Genomic DNA, 26,721 nt, shown 5'->3' on the forward strand with positions numbered 1-26,721 from the left:
GGCTGTCTATCAGCTTTTTTACTTTTGTTTTAGGCTGTTTGCTGCAGGGTGTGTTTTCGTTTTGTTTTCAGAGCTGGATAGCTGCAGTCACAGCCAGAAGGGGTATTAGTCTCTCTGTAATCTAAAAACTGTAAATCGATCCTTTGGTGATTTAAAACTAATAACTGCTCTCAGTAGTAACTTTAACCTGATGTGCTTCTGTTAAAAGTTCTTTTTTTTAAGTCTTATGGATGTTAAAAGGATTAAGCATTACTTCGTGTTGTATTCCTAGGGGATTGTATTTGAATTGATGGTTGCTAAGATGTTCACTGTATGTTTTAAAAAGGTTAACTTGAGTTCATAGAATAAACATTGTTTTGCTTTAAAAAATACTTTTCCATTTCTGCTGTACCACACCTGTAGAGTGGGCCGTGTGCTCCCCATACCACAATCTATTAAAAGTTGTGCGTCAGGTGAACTCCATGATATACTTTGGGGTTCTCTAAACCCTGGCCCAAAACACTTTGAACTGTATTCAAGGAGATTGTAAATCCCGTTCCGCATTAAAAGGTAAGCAAGCATTGCAAGGTCGGTTGGCATGTGTCATGACAGTTGGCCAGCGTGGGTCCCAAAGATTGGCCGGATTTCAAAAGTGAAAACCATGAAAAAAAGTTTGAAAATCACGACTCTACACGAGTGCCAGAGAGCTGAGCACAACCTCCAACATGTTGCTGCTAATGACCTGGGGGAATCAGGGTTCCTGATCTGGGCAGGAGGGAGTCAAAAGACTGAAAACTGCCAGCCCAAAGGACTGGCTGCATGTCACTCAGAGAGAGAAGGTGCGACAATCATGTTAATGGCGGGGGAGGGCTGTTGGACTCAAAGTCACAGATCATGCACTGACTGCGAAAGTGCATTGAGTATTATGGCATGAGAGCAAGGGTATTATGGCATGAGAGCAATATGATCATGGGATGTGCGAGCTTGGGTATCCATGGTACATATTGGTCTGGCCCTCATCAGCCTCTGAAAGGACTTGTGTCCGCTCACATTCTTGTGAGTCCTGCTTGTCCAACTAATTGGCAATCATATATCCTTCACCACTCTCAGCTGCTCACTCTCCAAGTCAGGTTAGTGGTGGAATCCTTAATTATTAAGAGTTGAAGGTTGGGGGCTGGGCATCAGATGGGGTGAGCAAGCACCTCACAGCAACATCTACTCGATTGCACTGGGAGATCCAGGAGCCATCATGCTTCACTTGGGTGTCCATGAACCAAAGCACATGAAGGACCCCACTGCAGCTAATGTGAGGGGTAGGAACAACCAGATGGGAGGCCGTTGGCGATTAGGAGGTGACACGGGCACTGCCCGAGGCCGTTCAAGCACTGATATGTTATGGCCAGCAGCTAATTGAGGTGGTGCATGCCGCCGGAGACACAGTAGAGTTGTCAGCCTCCAGGATCATGAGGACAAGGGGTTTTGGGGAGGATTGAAGGGCCTGGGATGGATAAACTTACTGACTGTCTCTCACTCTCCACCCTTTCCTCCCAGAATAAAGATGAATCTTGAAATAGAGTCAATTGAGCAGTAAATATCCTTGTCAATACAGTGGCAGCAGACAAATGTCGCAGACTGCGGCAAGGCTAACCCAGGCTGGTGTCAGCACCAGAACACAAAGATGCCCACGCTGCAGGACTCGCCACCATAGCCGCGATGAGTTAGATCCAGGGGGCTATTGACGACACGCACATTGCCTTATGAGCACTGTGACATCTGGGTTTGCCCTTCACCAACATGTTCCAAAAAACATGTGCGACCACCGCCTCAACATCATGCACACATGTGCACGCTATCCTGGAAGTGAATGACAGCTACCTCCTGTGGCACTCGTAGATTCCCGAGGTTTTCAAGGGCCACCCTAGGCTGACGGTTTGGCTTGTGGGGAACAAGGGATACTCGCTAAGGTCATGACTGATGACGACAGTGCGGAGGCCTGAGACCGAAGTGGTATCATGTTATAATGGACTGTCATTGAGCAATGCATAGGCTGACTAAAGATGTGGTTCCTCTCTATCAGTGCAGTCCAGAGAGCCTCCCATATTTTTGTGGTCTGCTGTGTCCTTCACAACCTGGTGTAGCAGCAGGACGACATTCTGGAGGGGATGAAAGAATGTGCGGTTCCTCTAAGGAGGAGGCAGACCAGGAAGGAATTGAGCCCAAGCCCGAGGCGGACCCGGAGAATAGAGGACAAGTGGCGGCAAGGGTCCGAAATTGATTGATTGATATCGTTTAAGCAATTGAGAACAAGCTGGATGACCTCAACGCCAAACTTACCTCCCTGAGGGAAGTGAGGAACTGCTGTGTGCTCTGCTTCACCAGGACTTGGTTTACTCCGGCCACACCAGACTTCGCCATCAAACCCGAAGGCTTCTCGATCCACCGGATGGACCGCACGATGGCCTCGGGCAAGTCAAAGGGCGGGTATATTTATTTATTTTTATTTATTTATTCATTTTAAATTTAGATTACCCAATTATTTTTTCCAATTAAGGGGCAATTTAGTGTGGCCGATCCACCTACTCTGCACATTTTTGGGTTGTGGGGTGAAACCCACGCAGACACGGGGAGAATGTGCAAACTCGACACGGACAGTGACCCAGAGCCGGGATTGAACCTGGGACCTCAGCGCCGTGAGGCAGCTGTGCTAACCACTAGGCCACCGTGCTGAAGGGCGGGTATGTTTGCCTCCTCATCAGCACCTCTTGGTGCTCGGTGTGGTGTCCCTCGTGTGCCACTGCTCCCCAGACCTAGAATACCCGACCGCGAAATGTCACCCTTTATATCTCCCACTGAATTCACCTGTGTACTCATCCCAGCAGTCTACATCCCACCCCAGGCAGAACTGAAGAAAGCACTTGACGAACTACATTCCATCATCAACAACCAAGAAACAAATCACCCTGAAGCCTTGACAATTGTGGCTGGAGACTTCAACCAGGCCAACCTCAGGAAGGTTCTACCCAAACTCCATCAATGTACCTCCAATGTGGATGATTTAGAGAGGGTGCAGAGGAGGTTCACCAGGATGTTGCCTGGTATGGAGGGTGCTAGCTATGAAGAAAGGTTGAGTAGATTAGGATTGTTTTTGTTGGAAAGACGGAGGTTGAGGGGAGACCTGATTGAGGTCTACAAAATTATGAGAGGTATGGACAGGGTGGATAGCAACAAGCTTTTTCCAAGAGTGGGGGTGTCAATTACAAGGGGTCACGATTTCAAGGTGAGAGGGGGAAAGTTTAAGAGAGATGTGCGTGGAAAGTTTTTTACGCAGAGGGTGTTGGGTGCCTGGAACGCTTTGCCAGCGGAGGTGGTAGAGGCAGGCACAATAGCATCATTTAAGATGCATCTAGACAGATATATGAACCGGCGGGGAACAGAGGGACGTAGATCCTTGGAAAATAGGCGACAGGTTTAGATAAAAGATCTGGATCGGCGCAGGCTGGGAGGGCCGAAGGGCCTGTTCCTGTGCTGTAATTTTCTTTGTTCTTCTTTGTTCTTTCTTTCCTGCCCCACCAGAGATGCAAACACCCTGAACCACTGCTGCACAAGCATTAAAGGTGCCTACCATTCCATTCCCCGACCACATTTTGGCAAATCTGACCACAAGTTGGTACTCTTACTTCCGGCTTACAAACAGCAACTCAAGCTTGCTGAACCAATCAAGAAAACTGTGCAGTGCTGGTCCGAGGCATCAGAGGACACTCTCCACGATTGCTTGGAGTCTGTGGACTGGTCCGTATTCAAGGCTGTGGCAGCTAACCTGGACGAATACGCAACCACCGTCACAGACTTCATCAGTAAGTGTGTTGAGGACTGTGTACCAAAGAAGACAATACCGGTGTTCCCCAATCGGAAACCTTGGCTCAACCAAAGGGTCCATTCCCTGCTAAAGTTCGGACGGAGTTTGACGACCCTGACCTATATAGGAAATCCAGGTATGACGTACGGAAAGGCATCAGGAACACCAAAAGACAATACCGGATGAAACTGGAGGCACAGGCCAACGACACAACCCCACGATGTCTATGGCAGGGCTCACATGAGATCACAGGCTACAAAGCAAGGCCAGGCAGAATCTCTGGGACTAGAGCATCCCTCCCCGATGAACTGAACAAGTTCTATGCCCGCTTTCAACAGTCAGCCAATACATCAGTGCCACCGCCACCCGCCCCCAACAGCCCTTGACACACCCATACCTACTATTACAGCCTTGGGGTAAGAGCTGCCTTCTTGAAAGTAAACCTATGGAAAGCGACGGAGTCCCAGGCGAACACTCAGAGTCTGTGCAGACCAGCTGGCGAGTGTATTCGCAGGTATCTTCAACACTTCACTCCTCCGCTCTGCTCAGAGGTCCTCACCTGCTTCAAGAAGACCACCATAATACCAGTACCAAAGAAGAAATGCCAGGAGGACCAGGGATGCTATCATAGCCTCCAGATTCGCTGATTAGGAGGCTTGGTATTCAGCAGCTCAACAACTCCATCCACTCCCATGCCAAGCCGTCGCTCCCTGCCAGTACCCTCACCCCACTCCCGAGAATTATGCCCCCCCCAGCCATCTGAGGGTCTATTTATTAACATCTCGCCAGGGTGATGAGCAGGTAACTTACTTGTCAAGGCAGGAGAGTGATGGTGGCTTGCTGTGATGCTCCTCTCGTTCTGCGGAAGTCTGAGTCCTGTCTGTCTTCTGACTGCACACAGATGCCTGGGATTATGTCTGAGTGAAGGCTGGGGACGCATTTGTTTGGCGCAACACTCTGGGGCGGGGGTAGAGGGGCAATGCCTAGGGTTCAGCGAGTGATGAGACGTCATTTCAGGATGTCTGTCACTGTGGCTTTCAAGGGCTCTTACTGTTGAGGTTGCTTGTATAAGGATCTGAGTACCTTGTGGGAAAAGGATCAAAGACAGGAGCTTTGAGGAGCTATATTCTTGAATGGTGATTATTTACAGTTAAAATTATCCACTCCCTATCTATGGTGCTTGCCTTCACCGTTACCCACTATGTGCACCTAAAACCTCTAACCTTATGTGGCTTAGTGCTAAGTGTCTCCCCAGGATGCTGCCTTCCACGCCCTGTAGCCCGAGATGCCCTTGGTCGGCATTCTCTGGAGATGGTGATCTGGAGTGTCCTGCCCTACTTTCAAGTGTCACTGATGTTGCCATGCTGCCCTGCCCTGCCTGCTGCCCCTGAGATGCACCTGTGTCAGGAATTGCTGGAGACTGCCTGGATCTCCTGGGCGGAAGGCCTTTGGATGGGCTCCAGAGCTTCCTCCTCCTTCATGGTTTTCGTGTCCCTGGGCTACTCCATGGGATGTTAGTGCAGCTGGAGTGAGCTCCAGGAGCTTCGGTGTCACCTGGTGCTGCCAGTGTCTCTGCTATGGTATGAGAGCCCTCAGGAATGGATCTTTGTGACTGGTCCATTCTCTCAATGCCCTCAGCCATGGTCCTCTGTAACTAGACCTTGCATCCGAGGACCCTAATTACCAAGGTCTTCAGAGATTGAAACATGCCTTGAACTCTGCCAATCATGGCTCAGATGTCCTGCCTCAGGCTTTCCTCTGTGTTCGCCACCCTTGCAGTGTTGGCCTGGGTGCTGAGCAATGCCAGCACCATCACCTGCGCCTAAAGGCTTTGGTACTCCTCTAATTGGCCTTTCAGTTGCTGGAATGTCACTGACACCCCCTCCAGGATTTCCTGGCTCTGCCTTTACAACTCCAGCAACCCAGGAAGAATTGTTTCCAGATGCTCGGCACCTGGCTGGGGGCCAGCTGTGTCCTGGGGTCCAGCAGACCTCTGACTGTCCACTCCATGGAATTTCCTGCCTTCACCTGATGTGCATTAGCAGCTGTGTGGTGCTCCCCAGATAGTGATCCAGAAGCCTGTCTGCTAATATCGGCCGAGGTGTGTGACTCTGTGCTGGTGAATAGTGTGGGTGATGTCTGTGATACGTGATTAGTCGGTGCTTTCCTCAGAGCTTTCCATTGAGGTGTTGCCGGGGCTCGCAGGAAGGGCGCTGACTTCAGATGGCCCGGCATCAACAGGAGTTAATCCTGCAAGATAAGAAACATGGTTCAGTGAAAGATAGGAATAATGGTCGAGGCAGCTCAGAACTCACTTGAACCAGGAACTATGGATGAAGGTTCTGTGGATCCTTGAAGGTTCTGTGGATCCTCACTTCTGTGATGCTGGCCATACTCGCTGTCACTCACGGTTCTCTCCTGTGCCTCCTCTGCTATCCATCGCTCTCTTTTCATAGAGGATATAGGGGATTAGGAGACACAACTCGGGCACACCCCCCTCCGTCTTCCCTCTTGTTGTGTTGTGCTATGCTTCTTCATGTAGCACAAACTGCTTCCTTGATGTATGCTCTGGCAAAGGAAAGTTCAGACTTGGAGATAGATTTAACACATTTATTGAACAGTTAACAATACACCTCTCTCCCTTATATTATGGACTATCTTCTGTGGGGACACAAAGAGGAGATTGTAAGTCAGATGGCTGGCAGTTGAGGGTGGGGGTTGGTTCAGCAGGTGGCATATGTACTCACCAGGCCTACACAGGATGGGCTAGTGATGAGCAGTGCCAGGGGGGTTTGAGGAAGATATTTAAGAGGGCGGGCGGGGGAGGTCACGAGGTGTCATGGAATGGATTAATGTTAGTGTTGACATTCCAGGTGTGACAGATGGAACTGATGCGAGGAGACAGGTGGCCACTCACCCTTGCAGCTCAGACAAAGTCTTTAATTTTGGTCCTTTGTGTCAGGCTGCTGGCACTGACTGTCGCAGTCACCGCATCCCGGGTGGATTAGCCACACTGCATCTAAGTCTTCTACCCACTTGAGGTTACATGGTGCCCAACCTCTCCACCACTGTGTATAGAAGGCTGGTCAAATCTGGCTTCAATAAGTGTGGAGCAATCTCCGCATTGCCATCCTCTTGGCTTTATTGAGATTGAGTGCAGAGGGACCGTTTAAATGCAGCTCCCCTTCTGAACTGTGACCAGCTGAACCCCCATTCAGGCGAATTAGACACCTGGGGACTCCAAATCGATGTGATTCACCTGGGGGTTCATTTATTGTATTAAACAGAAAGATAGTGGTCAGATTTGCGCCACCAGCTGCCGCGAATTGCACCGGTTTTCAAACCCAATGTGACGCTGAGATGCCATTAGCTAGAATTAAAGCCCACAAAATTCAAGACAAATTGTGGACCTTATTAAGAGATTGATTGGACAGAAGAAGCAGGGATTAGAGATAATGGGTCACACAAGGATCAATGCTGGGACTTCAACGATTCATTACATTTATTAATGATTGAGGTAATGCATCAGACAGCCATATATTCAAGTTTTGCAATGGCGCATAGATTGGTGGCATTGTAGTGTAGAAGGGAGTATAATGTTACAGAGACATTGACAGATTAAGTGAGTGGTGTTGTGGGCAGGGGAGAGATGAGAGGATGATTCCCCCTTTTTCCACCTCTCATCTAACCACAAGATGTGGTTTAAAGAAAAAGTATTTTCACCCCTCGAGTTCGGTGAAGAACACTCAAGACAGGTTTCTCATAAATTAAAATAAATAAATGTTTATTTTTCAACACCCAAATGTAATTGCAACAACACCCACTCACAAAAAACACACACACAAGAGGTGATTACAAACGAGGTAACATGCACTTCGGTTTATAAAAGCGTTCAAAAAGTTACCGTTACTCTTGTCTTTCAAGATGAAAGCTGGAAACGCTGAAAGCCTGATGATTTCCTTTTGAGGAAAATGTAGGTTGGAGGTTTCTGGTGATGGATTCACAGTGCTTTACTCCTGGCAACAGTAGGTTCCTGGCATTGCTCCAGTGGAAGTTGTAATCGAGCCTCCGTAGCAAAGACCTGGCTTGGTTCAGCAAATCTGTCCATGAAAGGCTAGCCTCACTTCTCTGCCTGTCAGTGGATTTGTGGCAGAATTCTCTCTTTGCTGAGTGAGATCTCTTCCATTTGAGCCTCTTTGTCTCCACTGACTGACATTTGAGCCAGCTCTGATAATATATGTTTATAAATGTTTCTTATCACAAGCTGATTTCTTTCAGGTGACCATAACATCAGTGTTCCCATTGTCAACACAAATGGCGCCTGACGATGTTAACACTGGCACACAATGGAGTTTGAATCTCGGGCATTTGCATCACCTTATGATTTATGTTTTTTTCTTACAGCTAGTCTGTGGAAATTCATTCTGAAGCCACTAGGTCTCTGCACTCATTGTGTATCGGTTTCTGTAGGAATTTGGATAATAAGAGCTGTTACAGCCACAGGGGAGATTTGTTGCGTGTATAATGTATTTTCAAAAGAATGTTCCAAATGAACATTTCCATTTAATATCCTAACCAGACAAGCAGGCTACTTCAATTTTTACTCCATCTTGTTACGATGCAAATTGCTCATTCTCTACGTTGTTTTTAAACAAATTAAAATGTTTGTTTTCATTCATTCATGGGTCCACCTTCATGGGTGTGATAGTGGGTAAAACTTTGACAGATGAATTTCAATGTAGGGATGTGTGAGGCTATCCATTTATAATAGGCTTGTCGAAAGTTTTCAATTTTTTTCTCATTCAAAGGGCCAATGAGAAAATTTGGAAAGATCCCTGGGCTGGATTCTCCGTTAGCCAACGCCAAAATCGGGAAATGCGATTGAGTGGAGAATAGCTTCCAACGCCGAAATCGAGGTAGAGGCCGGTTTGACGCCAAATCAGGATGCTCCGGCCCCCCAAAGATAATGTAAACGCAGTGCCCGTGCGCGGCCTGAAAGTACAGTAGCCATATCATTAGCGGGTCTGACGCACAATTCTCCGGAGCCTCCGCGATTCTGCGCCTCCGAGGGGCCGATTTCCTGATGCCGTGTTTCTCATGTGCTTTTAAAAATCGTGAACCTGACGTCCTGGCTGCTGAACGAGAGAGGTGAGGTGGGAAATGGCATGGGGTGACTGCGGGCTTCCAGCTCGGACATTGGCTGCGGCGGGGGGCCCTGCCAGAGCCGGGTGAGGGGGGGGTGGAGACAGGCCGAGCAGCTTGGGACCACCACTCCCCAGCATAGGGGTGGTGCCCAGGCATCGATCGCCATTACGGCGGCCATCTTGCAGGCCACCCATCCCGGCCCCTGGGTGCACGCAAGTGACAGTGGCCTTATGGATGCCCTCCCCACCCACCAGGGGACCACCCAAGGCCACACCGCCTGGAGCACTCAGTGAGGGCAGTGCCAGCCAACCGTGCCCTTGGCAGGCGCCAGGACCCAGGGCACCGACACGGCCGGAATGCAGGGGTGGGGGGCATGCATGCGTGGATGCCAAACGGGAACCACAGTGTAGCCCTTGGCACCTGGTTGGGAATGGGTGTAATGCGCCATGCTAACATGTTTGCCTTTCACCTCCTGCAGAAAATATGACTTTTGGTCATCATCTGCGATGCTGGGAGCTGTGGCGATGGCCGCAGCCCTGCATGATGCCCTGTGGCAGCAAGAGCAGGGGCCACTCAAGAGAGGAGGCAGAGGCTGTAGCAGAGGAGCGGGCTGCAGAGGGGCAGGTGTCAGCCTCACAAACTGGAGGGCCACCCACCCGACAGACCAAGGAGAGGGAGGAGGAGATTCCAAGGAGGTGCTCGGATGAGGCCCCGCGTGTGCCAGTGCCGCATGTCATTTGAGGCCCTTCCGGACCGGGCATACAGAAGGAGACTGCGGTTGAGCAGGGAGGCTGATAGACTTATCTGCCAGATGATGGCACACCTGGCACCGCAGGGGAGGACACCCGCTCCCGCTGGCCATCAAGGTGACCGTTGCGCTGAAAGTCTACGCAACGAGGTAATTCCAGTCCCCGAGTGGGGATCTGTCCGGGATTTCCCAGGCATCGGCGCACAGATGCATCCACGCCATCATTGACACCCTGTATGCCCAGGCGGAGCGGTACATCCAGTACCCTATGGACTACGCCCACCAGGATGCCTGGGAAGCGGGCTTCCCTGCCATCGCCGGGATCCAGTACGAGGCTAGGAGGGTTGCCCGCACCATGGTGGTTTGCTGCGTCCTCCACAATAAAGGCCCAGCAGAAGGGCAATGTGCTGTAGGAGGAGGAAGAGCAGGCCTCGTCAGACGAGGAGGGTGACGGGGGCGGGGGCAACGAGTGGGACACCAGGCCTGGGCAGGTACGGGAGGCCGCACAACGCTATCGCCAGGGCCAATGCGCATGGGACGCCCTCGGCGCGGCACGTTTCACCGACTTGGGGGGGGGTGCTGGCCGAGGGCACTGACACCACCATCCCACACGCCCTCACCTCCCACACCACCAAACCCCCTCACCTCCCACACTACCAAGCCACCCGCATGCACACCCCCTCCATTATACATACATGCGGTGCTACGAGCTGGGGGCACTGGGTTTGCAGTGACAGCGGGTCTGGTCTATGGGATGGAGGATGATGACTACTCACTCCGCGATGTGCTCCAAATCGTTTGATAATGTCTGACTCATGCCCACAGTAGCACCTTCCACTTGGGTGATCCATGCATGCGAGTTGCCCAGTCCATCACACGGTGCTGTCAAATCGCTGGGGAGGGGGGGATCACAGTCCACCCACTGGGCCTTCACTGGTTCCCCACTCCCACTGGCCATCACTGACCAGCCCATCCCGCATCCATCAAACAGAGCACAGAGGCAGGTTTCAACCGTGTTAACAGGTGTTTATTGTGAAAAGGTCTTTACAGTCTGTGCCCTAGCCCCTATAGCTAAACTGTGCCCTGCACCCATGCCAACTTAACTGGTGTCTAACTTTCTGACCTTACGGGCCCTAACACTATGCCTAGGTGGTTCCCCAGATGGTACAGCAGGAGTGGAGGCGGCCTGCTGTGACTCCTGTCCTGTGACAAGGGTCCCCGTTTGCGCAGGTCTGCTGTGGCAGCCCGGTCTGGAAAGGCCCGACTGCTGCTCGGGCGTCCCGGGTGGTGTGGTGCCACCCTGTTCCGCCCGCTGCCCACCAAATAGATGCACCAGGGACAGGAGGGAGGGAAGGGGGAGTCCGAGGTGCTGCGGTGTTCTGACACCTCCCCTGCGGGGATCACCGGCATGGGCCCCAGCACCACCTCCTCCCTCAGGGGGCCCGATGGCCCCCAGGCTACTCCATGGGACGCGGTGCGGGCGGAGCCATCCCCTGAGGCCCCCTCGCCAATCCTGGATGCCCGCTCTGGTATCGACAAGGGTTTGCACATTCGCGGCCATGGAGCACAGAGAGTGGCCCATCTCTGTCTGGGACTGAACCACATGCAACTGTGCTACCACACTGAGGGTCTGTGCCACATCAGCCAGTGAAGTGGGCCGCGTACCTCACGGTGTGGGCAACATCAGCCACTGAGTGGGCAACGTCCCTCTGGGACCAGGTCACCCCCCTCTGTGTCTGCGCCACGCCGGCCTGTACCTGGGCAATGCCGCCTTTGCTCTCAGCAATGTCCTGCTGTGACTGGGCCACGGTGAGGAGTGCCGCTGCAATCTCCAGGTCGCTCTGGCACATGGCTGAGGCCATGAATGCCCCAGGCCTTGCACACGCTGACCCCTATCCGACACTGTCACTCAACATTGCCTCCACCGCGGATGCCACCCATGCAATTTCGGCACCACTTCCTGCTCCTGCACGTGTATGGACTCCTCCACCTGCACCCGCAGGTGCTGGATGCAGCCGTCATCCCCTCCCGTAGCACCTGCACTGGAGGGTGAGGCGTGAGTGGAGGGGCTGAGGGTGGAGGGTGAGGGGGGTTGTAGGCACACATGTGGCATGAGGATCCGCAACTAGGCAGGGGGCCTCACTTCCTCGGCCGCCGCTGACCTCCGCGTCAGCGACCTCCCTTTTCTCTGGGCTGCCAACCAGGTCCAGTGCCCTCTGCTTGGGCATTGTAATGGGCCGCAGGTCTGGTGGTCCCCCTCTGGTCTTCTCCCGCTCCCGGCGGTTGTGCGCGGCCTTGTCCTGGGGGGTGGGGGGGGGGGGGGTGTCAGGGGTAATCACATGCAATGACACTGTTAGATTGTCCGGCGCATGCAGCCCAGGGGCTGGGTAGATATGGCATCAGTGGCCAGGGTACCCGGCCATTGCAGCTGTCATGGGTGCAGGCATACGGGGCAGGGTGGGGGTCCGGGCGTCCCTGGCGGTGGGGGGCGGTAGGGGGGTTCATGCCAGGGACACAGCGCTGCTGACTCTGGCCTCCCTGAGGAGGTTGTGCAGTTTCTTTCTGCACTGGATGGCAGCACGGGCGATTTTGCCAGAGGTGTTGACCTTGTCTGCCACCTGCGCCCAGGCACGCTGAACGGCAACGCCTGACGACATCCCTCCCAGGCCGCGGTACAGGATGATCCGCCTCTCTTCCACGCCATCTAGGAGGGTCTCCAGCTCTGTGTCCCGGAACCGTGGAGCTGCTCTCCTTCCAGCCATCTTGTTGGCTGCGACGGTGTGCTTGGAGGGGATGAATCATTTCAGTGCACCTGCGTGGCAAAATCAGAACCGGCAAATCCGGCACCGTGTCATTTGCAAACGTGGCGTTTCATGTGACGACGGTGCTAGCCTCTTTAGAGATGGTGAATCGTTGCACCTGTCGCGCCGTTTTTGGCGTCGTAAAAGTCCACATTTTTCACAACAGCGTTAGCACTTCATCTCAGAAACAGACAAACCGAAATCACGTTTGGCGATCAGCCGGAGAATCCCCATTTGTGCCAAAATTGAGGGCGGCGCCACTTTTGAGATGCGCCGCTCCTTGATAACGCCGTGCTCGAGGAGTATGGCGCACGCCATATGGACAGCCTCAGGACGTCACATGAGGTCTTCCCCCAATGTTCCGCTCCCGATGGACCACGTTCCCGATGCCGTGGAACACTTAGGCTTTTTTGTCCGTGAACCCGGCGTGGCGGCTGCGGACTGAGTCCAGCGCTGCCACAGTCGGGGGGGGGGGGCGGGTACTGTTCCCCGGCCAGGGGAGGCTTTGGCGGGGGCTGGGGGCACTGGTGGGGGGGTGGTCCGGACGTGGCGAGGCTGGTTACAGGGGGACAGTTTTTGTCAGGCCGGGTCCACAGGCCGCCGCCATGCGCATGCGCCGCCACAGATGCATTCCCCAGCCGTATCCGCAGGTAAAGCTGGGGCTTTTACGCTGCATGGCAGCTAGCCCCCCACCGAACGGAAGATCGGTGCAGCTTTTGTGCTGTTTTTTCTGGCGTAAAAGCCACTATTCCCACGGCAGCTTCAGCACTTAGTTTTCAAATTAGAGACTCCAGCCCCAGGTTTGGCACAATATTAAACATGAATTTCAAAATAAAGTTGAGAGATGAAGAAACGAAAAAACGTGCTGAGAAAATATGAAGCAATATCAAAGGCTCAGTGTCTTCCGCCCCCAGTCGGCTCGGCAGCGTCATCCTCCCTAGCTCAGCACCACAGGGCCTTCCTCCATCGTCTTTCCTCCCCCACCCACCCGGCCGGCAGCGACATCCCCCCCCCCCCCCCCCCCCCCACGGGCAGCTTCATCCCACTCCCCCCACCCACCCGGCAGCGTCTTCCTCCCCCCCCCCCCCCCCCCCCCCCCCCCCCCGGCAGCGTCTTCCTCCACCACCCGCCCGGCAGGGTCTTCCTTCCCCCCACCCCCCCCCCGGCAGCGTCTTCCTCCCCCACCCCCCCGGCAGCGTCTTCCGCCCGGCAGCGTCATCCCCCCACCCCCGGCCCGGCAGCGTCATCCACCCCCCACCCGCCCGGCAGTGTCTTCCTCCCCCACCCCCCCGGCAGTGTCTTCCTCCCCCCTCCGCCCGGCAGCGTCATCCCCCCCCCCCCCACCCACCCGGCAGCGTCTTCCTCCCCCACCCCCCCCCCGGCAGCGTCTTCCTCCCCCACCCCCCCGGCAGCGTCTTCCTCCCCCCCCCCCCCCGGCAGCGTCTTCCTCCCTCACCCCCCCGGCAGCGTCTTCCTCCACCACCCCCCCGGCAGCGTCTTCCTCCACCACCCCCCCGGCAGCGTCTTCCTCCCTCACCCCCCCGACAGCGTCTTCCTCCCTCACCACCGCCCGGCAGCGTCTTCCTCCCCCACCCCCCGGCAGCGTCTTCCTCCACCACCCCCCCCCCCCGGCAGCGTCTTCCCCCCTCCCCCCACCGGCAGCGTCTTCCTCCACCACCGCCCGGCAGCGTCTTCCTCCACCACCCCCCCGGCAGCGTCTTTCTTCACCACCACCCAGCAGCGTCTTCCTCCCCCCCCCCCCCCCCGGCAGTGTCTTCCTCCACCACCCCCCCGGCAGCGTCTTCCTGCGCTATCTAACCTGGCCCACCCCAGCCCAGCAGCATCTTCCCCGGAAACAGATCCTGCCACTCTCTCTACCCACCCTGAAAACTTCTTCCCAGAGCATACTCGCTGCTGGTGTTCCATGCTTCTCCAATCTCAGACTGCTCCTTGCTCACATTTACTGCAGATAGGTTCACGAGTAATTGGAGGAGCAATTCCTTTCAGAATCTTCCACTCCACTTACCAGCATTTTGGGAGGATTTGTGTGCCATGGTTTGGAAAACCCTGATTTAGAACCAAAAAGGATTACTCTGGACCAAAATTGTTGGTCCTCTGTTGATTCTCTGTTTCCCCTGGCATCACATCCCCACCGGTGGATTTCCTGACGGCGTGGGGTGGTTTCAATGGGAAATCCCATTGACAAGCGGTTGGAGTAGAGAATTCCGCCATCAACGAGCAGCACGTCACCGAGAAACACGTGACTCGGGAGACTAGAGAATCCAGCTAATGATGTATTTGTTTTAATTGGAAAGGCCAGGAACTGTGGAGGTCAGTAGAGGTTCAGGAGTTCCATCTTTACGGATTACAAGAGTGTATTGATCATATGGAAAAAAGGATTAAAAAGGCGATTGGAACATTAGACTTTAAAGCTTAATGGCTAGAACACAAAGCAATAGGGTCATGAAGCCCAAGTTAAATCACATCTGGATTACTCTATCGATCTGAACATACACCTTAGAATGGAATGCAGCCCAAATTCATCACAATGTTCCAAGGGTTCCAATGATATGATTATGATGAGGTATTTCATAAATTAGGCTTGTTTTATCTGAAGTATAGAAGATTAAGGAGCGATTGAATCAAGCTTCTTAGGATTTTTAAAACAAATTAACAGGATTGATAGGGATAGGCTTTTTCTGTTAGTGGAGAGTCTCGACAGGGGGACATAACCTAAAAATCAGAGCCAGGACAATGAGGAGAGAAGTTGAGGAACATGTATTCACACAAAGTTGATAGAAATGTGGAACTGTCTTCCACAAAAAGCAGTGAATGCTAGTTGAATTAATAAATATAACATTTGGGAGCCAGAAGCCGAGTGGGTGCGTGCGGAGGAGGCCTCCTGCATGGGGACCTCCCTCCGGGCCCTCGCCACGGCAGCACTCCCATCCCCACCCAAAAAACACTCCAGCAGCCCAGTGGTGACAGCCACCCTCCAATCCTGGAACCAACTGCGGCAGCAATTTGGCCTGACCAAAATGTCAGACAAGGCTCCCATCTGCAACAACCATAGGTTCACACCAGCACTGACTGACGCCACCTTCAAAAGGTGGAGGCAGGACGGGGGGGACACTGACAGTCAGGGACCTATACACGGACGACAGGACCGCAACACTGGACAAACTGACAGAGACATTTCGGCTAGCCGGGGGGAATGAGCTACGGTACCTGCAGCTCAAAAACTTCTCACGAAAGGAGACAAGGACGTACCCACAACCGCCACGACAGACACTACTGGAAGACCTACTGGACGCAAGTATCCTAGAGAAAGGGAACTGTAGCGACATGTATGACCGACTGGTAGAAAGGGACGACACCGTACTGGACGCAACAAGAATGAAATGGCAGGACGACCTGGGGATTGAGATAGGGTAGGGACTCTGGAGCGAAGCACTGCATAGGGTCAACTCCACCTCCACGTGCGCAAGGCTCAGCCTGACGCAATTAAAAGTGGTACATAGAGCCCACTTAACAAGAAACCGTATGAGTAGGTTCTTCCCGGAGGTGGAGGACAGATGTGAACGGTGCCAAAGAGGCCCGGCCAACCACGCCCCCATGTTCTGGTCTTGCCCCAGACTTGTGGAGTACTGGACAGCCTTCTTCGAGGCTATGTCCAAAGTGGTGGGGGTGAGGGTGGAGCCATGCCCAATAGTGGCGGTCTTCGGGGTTTCAGACCAGCCAGATCTATTCCTGGGGAGGAGGGCGGACGCCCTTGCCTTTGCCTCCCTGATCGCCCGCCGTAGAATCCTGTTTGGCTGGCGGTCAGTAGCACCGCCCAGAGCTGCAGACTGGCTGTCCGACCTCTCGGAATCTCTCAAATGGAGAAAATCAAATTCGCCATCCGAGGGTCAGACGACGGCTTCCACAGAACGTGGGAGCCATTCATGCAATTGTTCCGGGACCTGTTTGTGGCCAACGAACAAGAGGAAGAATAGTCGGGTGGCCAAGAATCAGGGGAAAATGGACGGGAATCAGGGGAAGGTAGCCAGGGGGAGGGCTACGGGTTCGTTATGGGGGTTTGATGGCAAGCTAAGGCCCAAAACCAAACTGTAAATAAATGCCTATAAACATGTGCCTCGGCCATATTGGGGAATGTAAAATATGTATGCCGGCTAAAGTGGGCGGCCACAGTTGTTATTATGAAGATACTTACCTGTAAATATACATGTTAATTTTTGCGTGTTTTTTAAAAAAATAATTTGTAATTTGTTGGATGTAAAATATGAAAACTCAATAAAAAAACATTAAAAAAAATATATATATAATATTTGGAACCAAGGCTGATATCCTGAGTTAGGATGCGGATCAACCATGAACACAATAAATAAGGAACTGGCTCAAGATGTAAAAGGCTAGCCCTGTTCCTACATAGATATCCAATTTCAAATTATTAGAAGATCTTTATGTATTTCATATCTAGTTATTTATCCGAGTGCCTTAAATTTGCATACTGCATACTAGGAGAGCAATTCTCAGTTGCTTATGTCTCTGCTAACCCGTTATTTATGTATGTTGGAGAGATCAGACTTATCTCGGAAGACGCGCTCCAGGACCTCTCGGAGGTCACACTGCTCTGACTCCATGGAAATTGCTCAGGAAGTTCGAACCTTTTATAGCAATTCCCTTGCTTCCCAGAACCCTCAGAAAAATCTTCACCTCTAAGTTAGACTTATAGATTTCAGATAGTTCCAACTTACCTATTTGGATAGTTACCCAGGACAGATGAAAACCTAGTCAAACACCTGGGCAGCTAAACAACAAGGTACATTGACACCCCTAACTCTCCCTTCATCCCATAACGATCCCCCAAATACCTACCGAACTCCGACCCTACCTGACTAGCTCCTACTGCCCAACCAGCCCTGTCCTCCCACTGATCACCCAACGCTCCCCACAACTACCCCTCAACAATCTGTTTCATCCCTCCATCCAATCTAACCAACTCCACCACCTGGTTCCTCCGCCCAACTTGACTATCCGTCGACCTGACTAGCCCCCACCACACGAATCCTGACCGGACTTGACAACCCATCCTGAACTGACCTGACTACTCCCAACTCCCTTTACCACCTCACCTGCCACCCTATCCACCTACTCACTCAATCACCTGCCACCTTTTCCACCCATTCGCCTCTTCCATCTAACAACCTACCATCTCAATAATCTGCCACCCTAACTACCTGCCAGTCTAACTACTTGCTACCCTACCCTCTCAACCCACACCACCCTACCCACCTGTCACCCTGCCACCTGGATGGAGTGGGTCCCTTTTATTACTTTCCAGCTCTTTCCAGTCTGCCTGTGAGGGTTGGGGCTGAGTGCAGGATGTAGTAGTAATTTGATGCTGCCAGCTCTGTAATATTTGCAGTTCCAGGGCCAGTGATGGCCATGCATGCGCCCTGCTGCACATTGCCCGAAAAGGATGGTGAGCATGCATACAAATGTACAAGCACAGCAGGGTACAGATTAGTTGCCCCATTTTGTTGCGTAATAATCATTGCATTTTGAAATAAATTAATTTAGTGGCATATTTTGAGGTGTTTTAGCATGACAAATTGTTATATAATGCAAATATTTATATTATTCTGTATTTATAGTATTCTGTATCGCAATTGTGTAAACACGCAAATATTAACAGTGTTGCTACATTCTGGGAAAATCTGACTTTTTTGATTTACTTTTCAGAGCATGGAATTTACAGGCGTCCCATCTGTCCCGCTAATGATCGGCTGTGGAATTGCCTGTATGGCCCTTTTAACATTGCTCGCAGTATATGCTGCTTTTTGGAGGTACTGTACATCAATCTAGTAATTACATGTAAAATGCCAATTGTTAAAACTGTACCATAATGGTATTTTTCTGTGTCCTGTTTACTGTGCACTGGTTACAAAATAGGAGGTGGAATATTCATTAACTCTGACGAAATTCTGAACATTAACCAAATGTTATAGTAGTTCAGTTAACAAGGAGACATTTCTATGCAGTTGTAACAAAAAAAGAACAGTTTATATCTTTGTTATTCTATTACCTAGTTTTCACTTTCCTTCAAGCTGCAGGAATACACATTACAGCATGATGGGCCTGGTTCCTTTCGAACAAAGGGAGTTAAACACATTCACATACATTGAATGTAGACTGACTAGTTGATGCACTATCAATTACGAGGAGACGAGAGTAGAATGTAATCAAGACTTTATTACACAGAGATGTGTGGCCTCCTACAGCAGCTGACGAAATGGCTGCTGTACGGAGAGCACACATATTTATGCTCTGCCTACTGGGCGGAGCCAGCAGGCAGGGATCTACCTCCGTACCTGTAGTACAGGGGTCTTACCGTAAAACACACATATATATATATATATACATACACACACAGTATATACATCAGTGGTGACTTCCACACTAGTTTTAAGCTGTTGAATAACATTTTTTCAATGCTGTCTGCATCACTTCCTACCATTAAATATTTTGCAAAGTGAATGGAGACAAGCTATCAATTTATTTTTGTTCATTCATGGATGTGGGCGTCACTGGCTGGCCTAGCATTATATTTCCCATCCCTAGTTACCCTGAACTGGATGACTTGCTAGGTAATTTCAAAAGGGCATTTAAGCGTCAACCACATTGCTGTGGTCTGGAGTCATTTGTAGGTCAGACCAGGTAAGGTCAGCAGATTTCCTTCCCGAAAAGGAACCAGATGGGTTTTTACAACAATCAACAATGGTTTCATGGTCATCATTTCCAGATTTTTTATTGAATTCAAATTTTAACATCTGCCATTGTGGAATTCGAACTCTGGTCCCTAGAGCATTTCCCAGGATTTCTGGATTACACGTCCAGTGACAATACCACTATGTCATTGCATGAGGGTTACCTTCCGGCATTTGCGTGATGGACTGTGATGTGTTCACGACTTTTTCACTGCATCTGCTGACAAAGTGGTATATAGATTCTTTAAATTATATAAACTCTAGTTGATGAATATGGAAGTTTAACCCGATTCAAAGATGGTCTTCCAATGTAGTCTATATATTTTTTAGATCATTTAGCTTTTCTGCTGTTAATCCTGATGTGTTCAGCCTGTGTAGACTTTCATTTCCAGTTGCTATTCGACACACCTGAATTAAGAAATCATAGGTGGGATTCTCCGTTGCCCAACACCGAAATCAGGAACGGCGAACGGGTGGAGAAAAGCTCCTGATGCCAAAATCATGGCAGGCACCGTTTTCGCGAATCGTGATTCTCCAAATCAGCGTAATTGTGACACGCGTAGTGCCTGCGTTCGCATCTCATTATCGGGCCCACCCTTGGTACTCCGCCTCCGATGGGCCAAGTTCCAGCTGGCATGGGCCACATGTGGCCTCAACATTCGTGAGCCTGGCGTGGTAGCCACGGAAAGAGAGGGCGTATGGACAGTGTCCAGCATTGCCATGCGTCACTGACAGTCGTGCCGCTAGCCGGGGGACTTTTGCCAGGGCTGGGGAGTAGTGGGGGATAGCCAGGAGGTGGGCTGTGGGGTCAGGGTGGAAAGGTATGTTGTCCTGCACAACCGGCACCACCTTTTTGGGCATGATCAGTGCGTGTGTGTGGGGTGTAACGAGCGGCTGCAGCTTGTCAGTACTGCGCATGTCCAGCACAGACCCAGCAGTTTCACATGGCGCCAGTGCTCACACTTCACCAGTAGCAGAATCGGTGCGGGTGTGGCGTTGATTTTTTTCTGTAGTGGACTCCACGGATGCTACGTTGACATAAGCACTTAACCGCAGGCATGTAGAATCCAGCTCCTTAGCTCTATGTGCTGATTAATGATTTAGAATTCCAATTATTGGTCAGGTGCATCCCAATGCAAACTGGGAATTTTGTGGACATTTTAACAATACCCCTTTGACCTTTCTCCTTGTTTTATTCAATTTGTTGTTCAGCAACTCTCAAAGTCACCTATTATAATCACAAACTTCCCGAATTTAGGATGTTTTGGTTTTGTTTTCCTTTTTGTTTGACTTCACCTCACTTTCTATTGATCCAGCCTATACTCTGATCCCTGATCATTCACCAACTGAGTTGACCCAGAGCTGGTCCTCTCACTGTGCTGTTCCACTCACTAAACTGACAGGTTATGCACTGCAATCTCACCACGATAGTTCCGTCTGCTTACCAGCTATTTCTTTGAGCACGATCCTGGAACTGTGCAATCATCATGCTCTAATTTCACCACTCTCTGATGCTACAAACCCGTTGTGCTCTGACCAAAATATCAAGGAACGTCTCATGCCATGTAACTCAATCTAATGCTGTTCACCATGTCATACCTGCTGCCAGGCTGTTTGACCACCGCTAAACACCATGTCGTGTTTTTGTAATGACATAAAGGCATCAATCACTCATAAGCACGTTGCAGCTTCATTCATTTAAATCGGCACTTGAGAACATATGGAAATGGATAGAAAGCTTGAACACATCAGCAGAAGAGGTATGTGTGCTGTCTTTTACTCACAAGCCAAAGGAAAACTGAGACTGGATAACATCAGTGCAGACTCGATGGGCCGAATGGCCTCCTTCTGCATTGTATCTTCTATGTTCTATGACACACTTCTCTTCCAGCGACGGCATTCTGCTTTCCCTTAAAGAAATTCTACAACACTGCTATCAGAAATATTTCTGTTCCGGTTACTTCCAGAACAATCAGAAAGAAAGTAATCTTATCAGGAGTTACTACTTTCATTGGGATTGTCAAAATTGAGTTTTGTGAAGTCCTTCTTTGATTAAAATGCTGACTGCGGATGACATTATAAGAAACCAACTAGCAAGTATGACCAGGTTTATTAATATGAGAGAACAGAAGCAAATACAGAGACAGAATGAAATGATTGTTGGAGACTTACGTTATTATCTCTATTAATGTTAATTAAATAGTTTCTTGCCCCTGGCATCAGGAACTGTTCTCAAACTACTGGGCTCAACCGCTGGCTGTTCAATCTTTTCAATACTGGTTTGATCTCTGTAACTCAATGTCCCCTGATATTATTGTATGGCTCAGCTACTTATTTGATAAATATGTAGAACTAACAACAGTCTATTGTGAAAATATGGAATTAAAATGCTCAGTCTTTCAGTTTACTCAGAGCAGATGGTAGTAGGTTACCAGGTGCCAATTTTATTTCTGCCCTTTTTCATGCTTGTCCAGTAACCACCAACATGAATATTTCCCTCTGGCAGGATGGTGGGTAATTTTCAGTTGTACAGAGAGAAGAGACGGCACCAATTTCTGGGCCACCTCCTACTTCGAACTTGGCAAACTTCCCAACAGACTTAAATCATAAACCAAGTGTCATTTGTGACGGGTTTTGCTCTGAGTTTCCCACCGGCTCTGCTGGAGAGTTCCCCACCGCTAATGAATGACAGTTACATAGAATTACAGAGAAAGTTACTCACTTTTTTGCACCCTGGAGAGTTTCTCACCAGTTTAGCCCACACTGTGGGCGCAATTTAGCCAAAAGATTCTAAGTGTGAGCGGGAACTGCCACGAACTACCCGACGCTCGGCCCGGCGAGGCAGTCATGCGATAAATCGTTGTTTGGTCCACTAAACAAGGCCACACCCTTATCAGTGACAGTTAGTCACTTTTTCTCACCGCAAATTATGGTCCCGCCGGCTTAAACCGATCCTACACAGCCAACCCACTCAGCTTGTATCCATGCCGCCGAGCCCTACGATTCGGGGATGCCGACCTGGGCAGACTAACAGAGGTGGAGGCCAGATGGGATTCCCTGTTCCCCCAAAGGTCTCGGAGGGTTAGCCGCAGGGCACCCAGTGCCGCCTGGGAAGAAGTGACAACGCACGGGGATCGGCACCCAGTGCCTCAAGAAAGTCAATGACCTCCACCGGGCCACTCGGGAAAGTTTGAATTGGACACCGATCACCCCCCCAATCCCAAAGAGAATGCGCCTGGCACTGCCACCACTCAACACCGTGTCCAGCTGTTCCCCCCTCATTTTCCCCTTACCCCGCCCCACTCTCCACCTCCCTCATCCCATCATAATCCCCATCACCCCCATATGCCCCAATACCCCTCCTCCCCATACAGTCCATCTCTCCAACCCCCTGTCCCCAACCCCGGAAAAACCCTGCAATGAATCATGCGGCTAACGATGCCGAGGGAGTCAACAATGTGCTGCAGACATTGGGGAGCCAGATGGCACACGGCAGCCGAGGCTCGTTCCAGCTGTTGCTCCATCCCAAAGTAAACGCCAGTGCCCTATGGGCACCGATCAGGAGGAGGGAATGAGGGGTGTCAATCCGAAGCCATCCAATGGATTAGCGCATCGAACCAACAGCCCACCCTCCACCCGGGTTCCACCATCCTGATGTCCCAGAACAGGGAGTCGCGGCGGGACATGTGCCACCGGCATGTGCGGCAGGGCCCTCCGGCCCAGAGTTCCCAGAGGAGGCCAGCCAGTGGCATCAAAGGCCAGGGGTCGCAGTAAGCAGAAGGCTGCCTCCACCTCTGATGTGCATCCAGGGAACAGCAGTAGAGTACGGAAGGCTAAGCACATCAAGGATCACGTAGAGGGCTGAGGTGGGGGCAGCAACATCGGAAGGTGGGTTTTGGGGAAACATCTGAAAATCGTTAAAATCTGTTGACCTTGACCAATATGATGCCTCTGGCATTTTCTTCCACAATATGGGCCAAGATCCAATCCATGCCACATCTCCCTGGAGAAGTCCTGGGTTCCTCCACCTCTCTTCCCTGCCCCCCCATCCTCACCACCGCAGCACACCATGTTTGGGTGATGGGTAGGAGCGAGCACTCAGCAGAGGTCAGACCCATGGCATTGAATGAGGAGCACCAGCACTCCGCTCTCTGTGGATTATCATCACCCCCTGTCCTCTACCGTGACCCATTGACAGTCCCAAAAGTCCCATCACCATGGAGTGATGTTACACAGACCCTGGGAGGGTGGAAATTGGGGGCGGTTTAGATTTAGATTTAGAACAGTACAGCACAGAACAGGCCCTTCGGCCCTCGATGTTGTGCCGAGCAATGATCACCCTACTCAAACTCACGTATCCACCCTATACCCGTAACCCAACAACTCCCCCTTAACCTTACTTTTTAGGACACTACGGGCAATTTAGCATGGCCAATCCACCTAACCCGCACTTCTTTGGACTGTGGGAGGAAACCGGAGCACCCGGAGGAAACCCACGCACACACGGGGAGGACGTGCAGACTCCACACAGACAGTGACCCAGCCGGGAACCGAACCTGGGACCCTGGAGCTGTGAAGCATTGATGCTAACCACTATGCTACCGTGCTGCCCCTTGGTGAGAAGATGGCAGGATGGTGAGGGGGGAGGGGGGGGGAGGAAGCAGAGGTCCTGCGGGTCCTCCCCGGGCTCATCTTCCTGGTCTGGCGCCTCCTCGTACTCCTCCCCGGAGGTAGCCATATGTACCTCCGCCTCATTGCCCCACTCTGTGCCAGGTTGTGGAGGACACAGCAGACTATTACAAAGTGGGCGTGGGCGGCCTTCTGGGGGATGTACTCAGTGCACCACTAGAGTGGTCAAGGCATCGGAACCACATTTTGAGCAGTCCGATGCACCACTCAATGACAGACCGGGTGGCCTCATGGGCCTCTTTGTATCGGGTCTTTCCCGCATCGGTCATCGACCTCTGTACTGGCATCATTGGCCTAGTCCTCAGCGGGTACCCTTTATCGCCCACGAGCCAACCTACCATCCTGGGTTGGTCTTCGAAGAGGCCAAGGATGTCCAACTGTCCCAGGATGTAGCTATCGTGCACACTCCCTGGGAAGCTTGATCTTAATGTGGTGGTCGCGCACAAGCTGGACGTTCAGGGAGTGGATATCGTCCTGTTGACTAGGGTACTTCCGGTGCACGCAGGATGACCTGCATGCCATCTATTACACCCTGGACCTGGGGCGTCCCGTCCCGTGGATGGCGGAGAATCCTGCTGCCCAGGCATCTTTTTGGGCCTGGTCTATGTCAAAGTTTATATAGTTTTCTGAACGGATGCACTTGTGGGCAGTAGCTCGTGAGATGCCACACAAATCCCCGCTTGAGCCCTGGAATGATCCTGAAGCAGAAAGGTTCAGTGCTGCGGTGACCTTGACGGCCACTAGGAGCGGGTATCCTTCTCCTCCATGTGATGCCAAACCCACAAATACAGGGCTCAGGTGCCGTGTCATCCCCTTGTTGAGGCAGAGTCTCCTTCGGCACTGCTGTCCGACATCTGTTTGCCTGTGCACCTTGGGACGTCGCAGGCCTCCCCCTCTGATTCCCTGGCCTGATGGGCAGCGGGTCCTCAGGCAGTACCACTCGAGCAAGTTCCAGGGGGTGAAAGATATTGCCCATCCCCTGCAATATCTGTAAGGAATTGGTGAGGGCGTGAGACTGACAACCAGTGGTGTCTTCCACCCTAGAGCCCTTCAATCCTCCACCTGCTCTTCTCCCCCCATCCGCTTGCCCAGCCCACGCACACCCAGCCGCAGCAGGGGCCACTGCTAACCGGATCCCAGATCCTGTACCCCAGAAACCTGCATATAACGTTGCCTAGACCGGGCACGGTTTCATTCCCCGGTGCGCACACCCAGCCTCTGGTCATGGAAATGACCCTGGTGCTGGGGTCCAGTCCTGGGTGTTGGGATGTTGGCCTCTGTATCTGTGGTGTTGCTTCCTGCAGTGTTCAGGCACAGTGTCCAGGCATAGTGCTCTGAATGCTAGACAATAACCCCCATGTGCTACATGGCTCGCCCTGCCACAGGGATCCACTTGGGTTGTGTGACGTGCTCACTTAACTATGATTGCAAATGCCCAATTAGCTATAGCGTTCCGTCGCGCGGCTGGAGGCTTCCGTGGTCAGTGGGAGTTATGGCTGGTTGGTGGGGCAGGTGGGCTGGGCCTGGAGTTGCCCACGGAATGAGACCACACAGTCCAGGGGTAGCATGGTGGACCCATGGACACTGAGTCACCCATGTCCCCTCACACCTCCATGCCTAGCCCAGGCCTTGGGCAGCCATCCCGCTTGCTCCACAACCTCCCCCCTGCCCAATGGAAGCCCATCCTGACCAAGCCTGGCCTGCTGGTGGCTCCCCCACCTTCTTCCGAGCACCAGGGCAGCAATCCAAGTGCCCACCGTCTGTTTGCCTGTTGAGCGAAGAGGACTACTCACCTCTTCTTTTGCTTAAGCGCAACGCAGCCATTAACTTGAGTCCTCAGAATTTTTTTCATCACGGAGAAGCTGAACTAGGAGACCGGCTGCCATTTTGAAAGGTGCCCCAATCTCTAAGTGAGCTTGTGAGTCCCCAACACCCCCACCCAAGTCACCCTCCATACACATGGGCATTACCAACAACAGTATAAAAGGAAAAGAAAAATTCCCAACAATCTGCATCGGCCCCAAACCAAGAGCAGCACACAGTCACCAACACGTAAAGTCACCATTAAATCACAAAGACATCCCAATGCCTTTAAACCAGGGGCTGGTTTAGCACAGTGGGCTAAATAGCTGGCTTGCAATGCAAAACAAGGCAGCAGCGCGGGTTCAATTTCTGTTCCAGCCTCCCCGAACAGGCACCCGGAATGTGGCGACTAGAGGCTTTTCACAGTAACTTAATTGAAGCCTGCTTGTGACAATAAGCGATTATTATTATTATTATGCAACCTTTGAGTTGCTCAGTCGAATCGGGCTGCCGCCCCTTCTCTCCTGCCATTCCGGCATCTGGTCTCCCGACAGCACTTAGTCCAAGGTCTGGGCCACGGGAATAGTGGCAAGTGACACAGAGTTCCAAGCATGAGTCAATTAACAGTCACAAGTTGATACACAAAATATTCCACCGAAAATATCAACAAGCTGCAAGCGCATGCCCTCAAACGTCCAGTCCGGCAGCAGGCCAGCCAAATCCACCCCTTGCCTCTCTCCAGGTCAAAGAAGCAGAAGGGACAGCAGCAGCAAACAAAAAACAGGTCTTCAAACAGTGTTGCAGCAAAAGCAAGCTGGGGCACACAGAGAAACACAGCCTGAACACATGAGGGGATTCTGTCATTGTGAGGCAATTGCAGGTATTTTGGATTTATTAACAGCTCCATAATACAAAAGAACACAGCTGAAT

General features: G+C 51.7%; 1 protein-coding gene across 11 annotated transcripts in view; it reads left to right on the plus strand.

The window, feature by feature from the left end:
• The window catches only part of adgrb2 (adhesion G protein-coupled receptor B2), a 1,298,770-nt gene that overhangs the window by 1,095,516 nt on the left and 176,533 nt on the right, over positions 1–26,721 (plus strand). For all 11 annotated transcript variants that reach the window (XM_038801790.1, XM_038801818.1, XM_038801834.1 and 8 more), the window contains one exon: positions 18,275–18,378. In XM_038801790.1, coding sequence (XP_038657718.1) covers positions 18,275–18,378 — 104 coding nt within the window. The remainder of the gene's footprint in view (positions 1–18,274; positions 18,379–26,721) is intronic.

This window comes from Scyliorhinus canicula, chromosome 1, assembly GCF_902713615.1.
Source record: "Scyliorhinus canicula chromosome 1, sScyCan1.1, whole genome shotgun sequence".
Classification (NCBI taxonomy): Eukaryota; Metazoa; Chordata; class Chondrichthyes; order Carcharhiniformes; family Scyliorhinidae; genus Scyliorhinus; species Scyliorhinus canicula.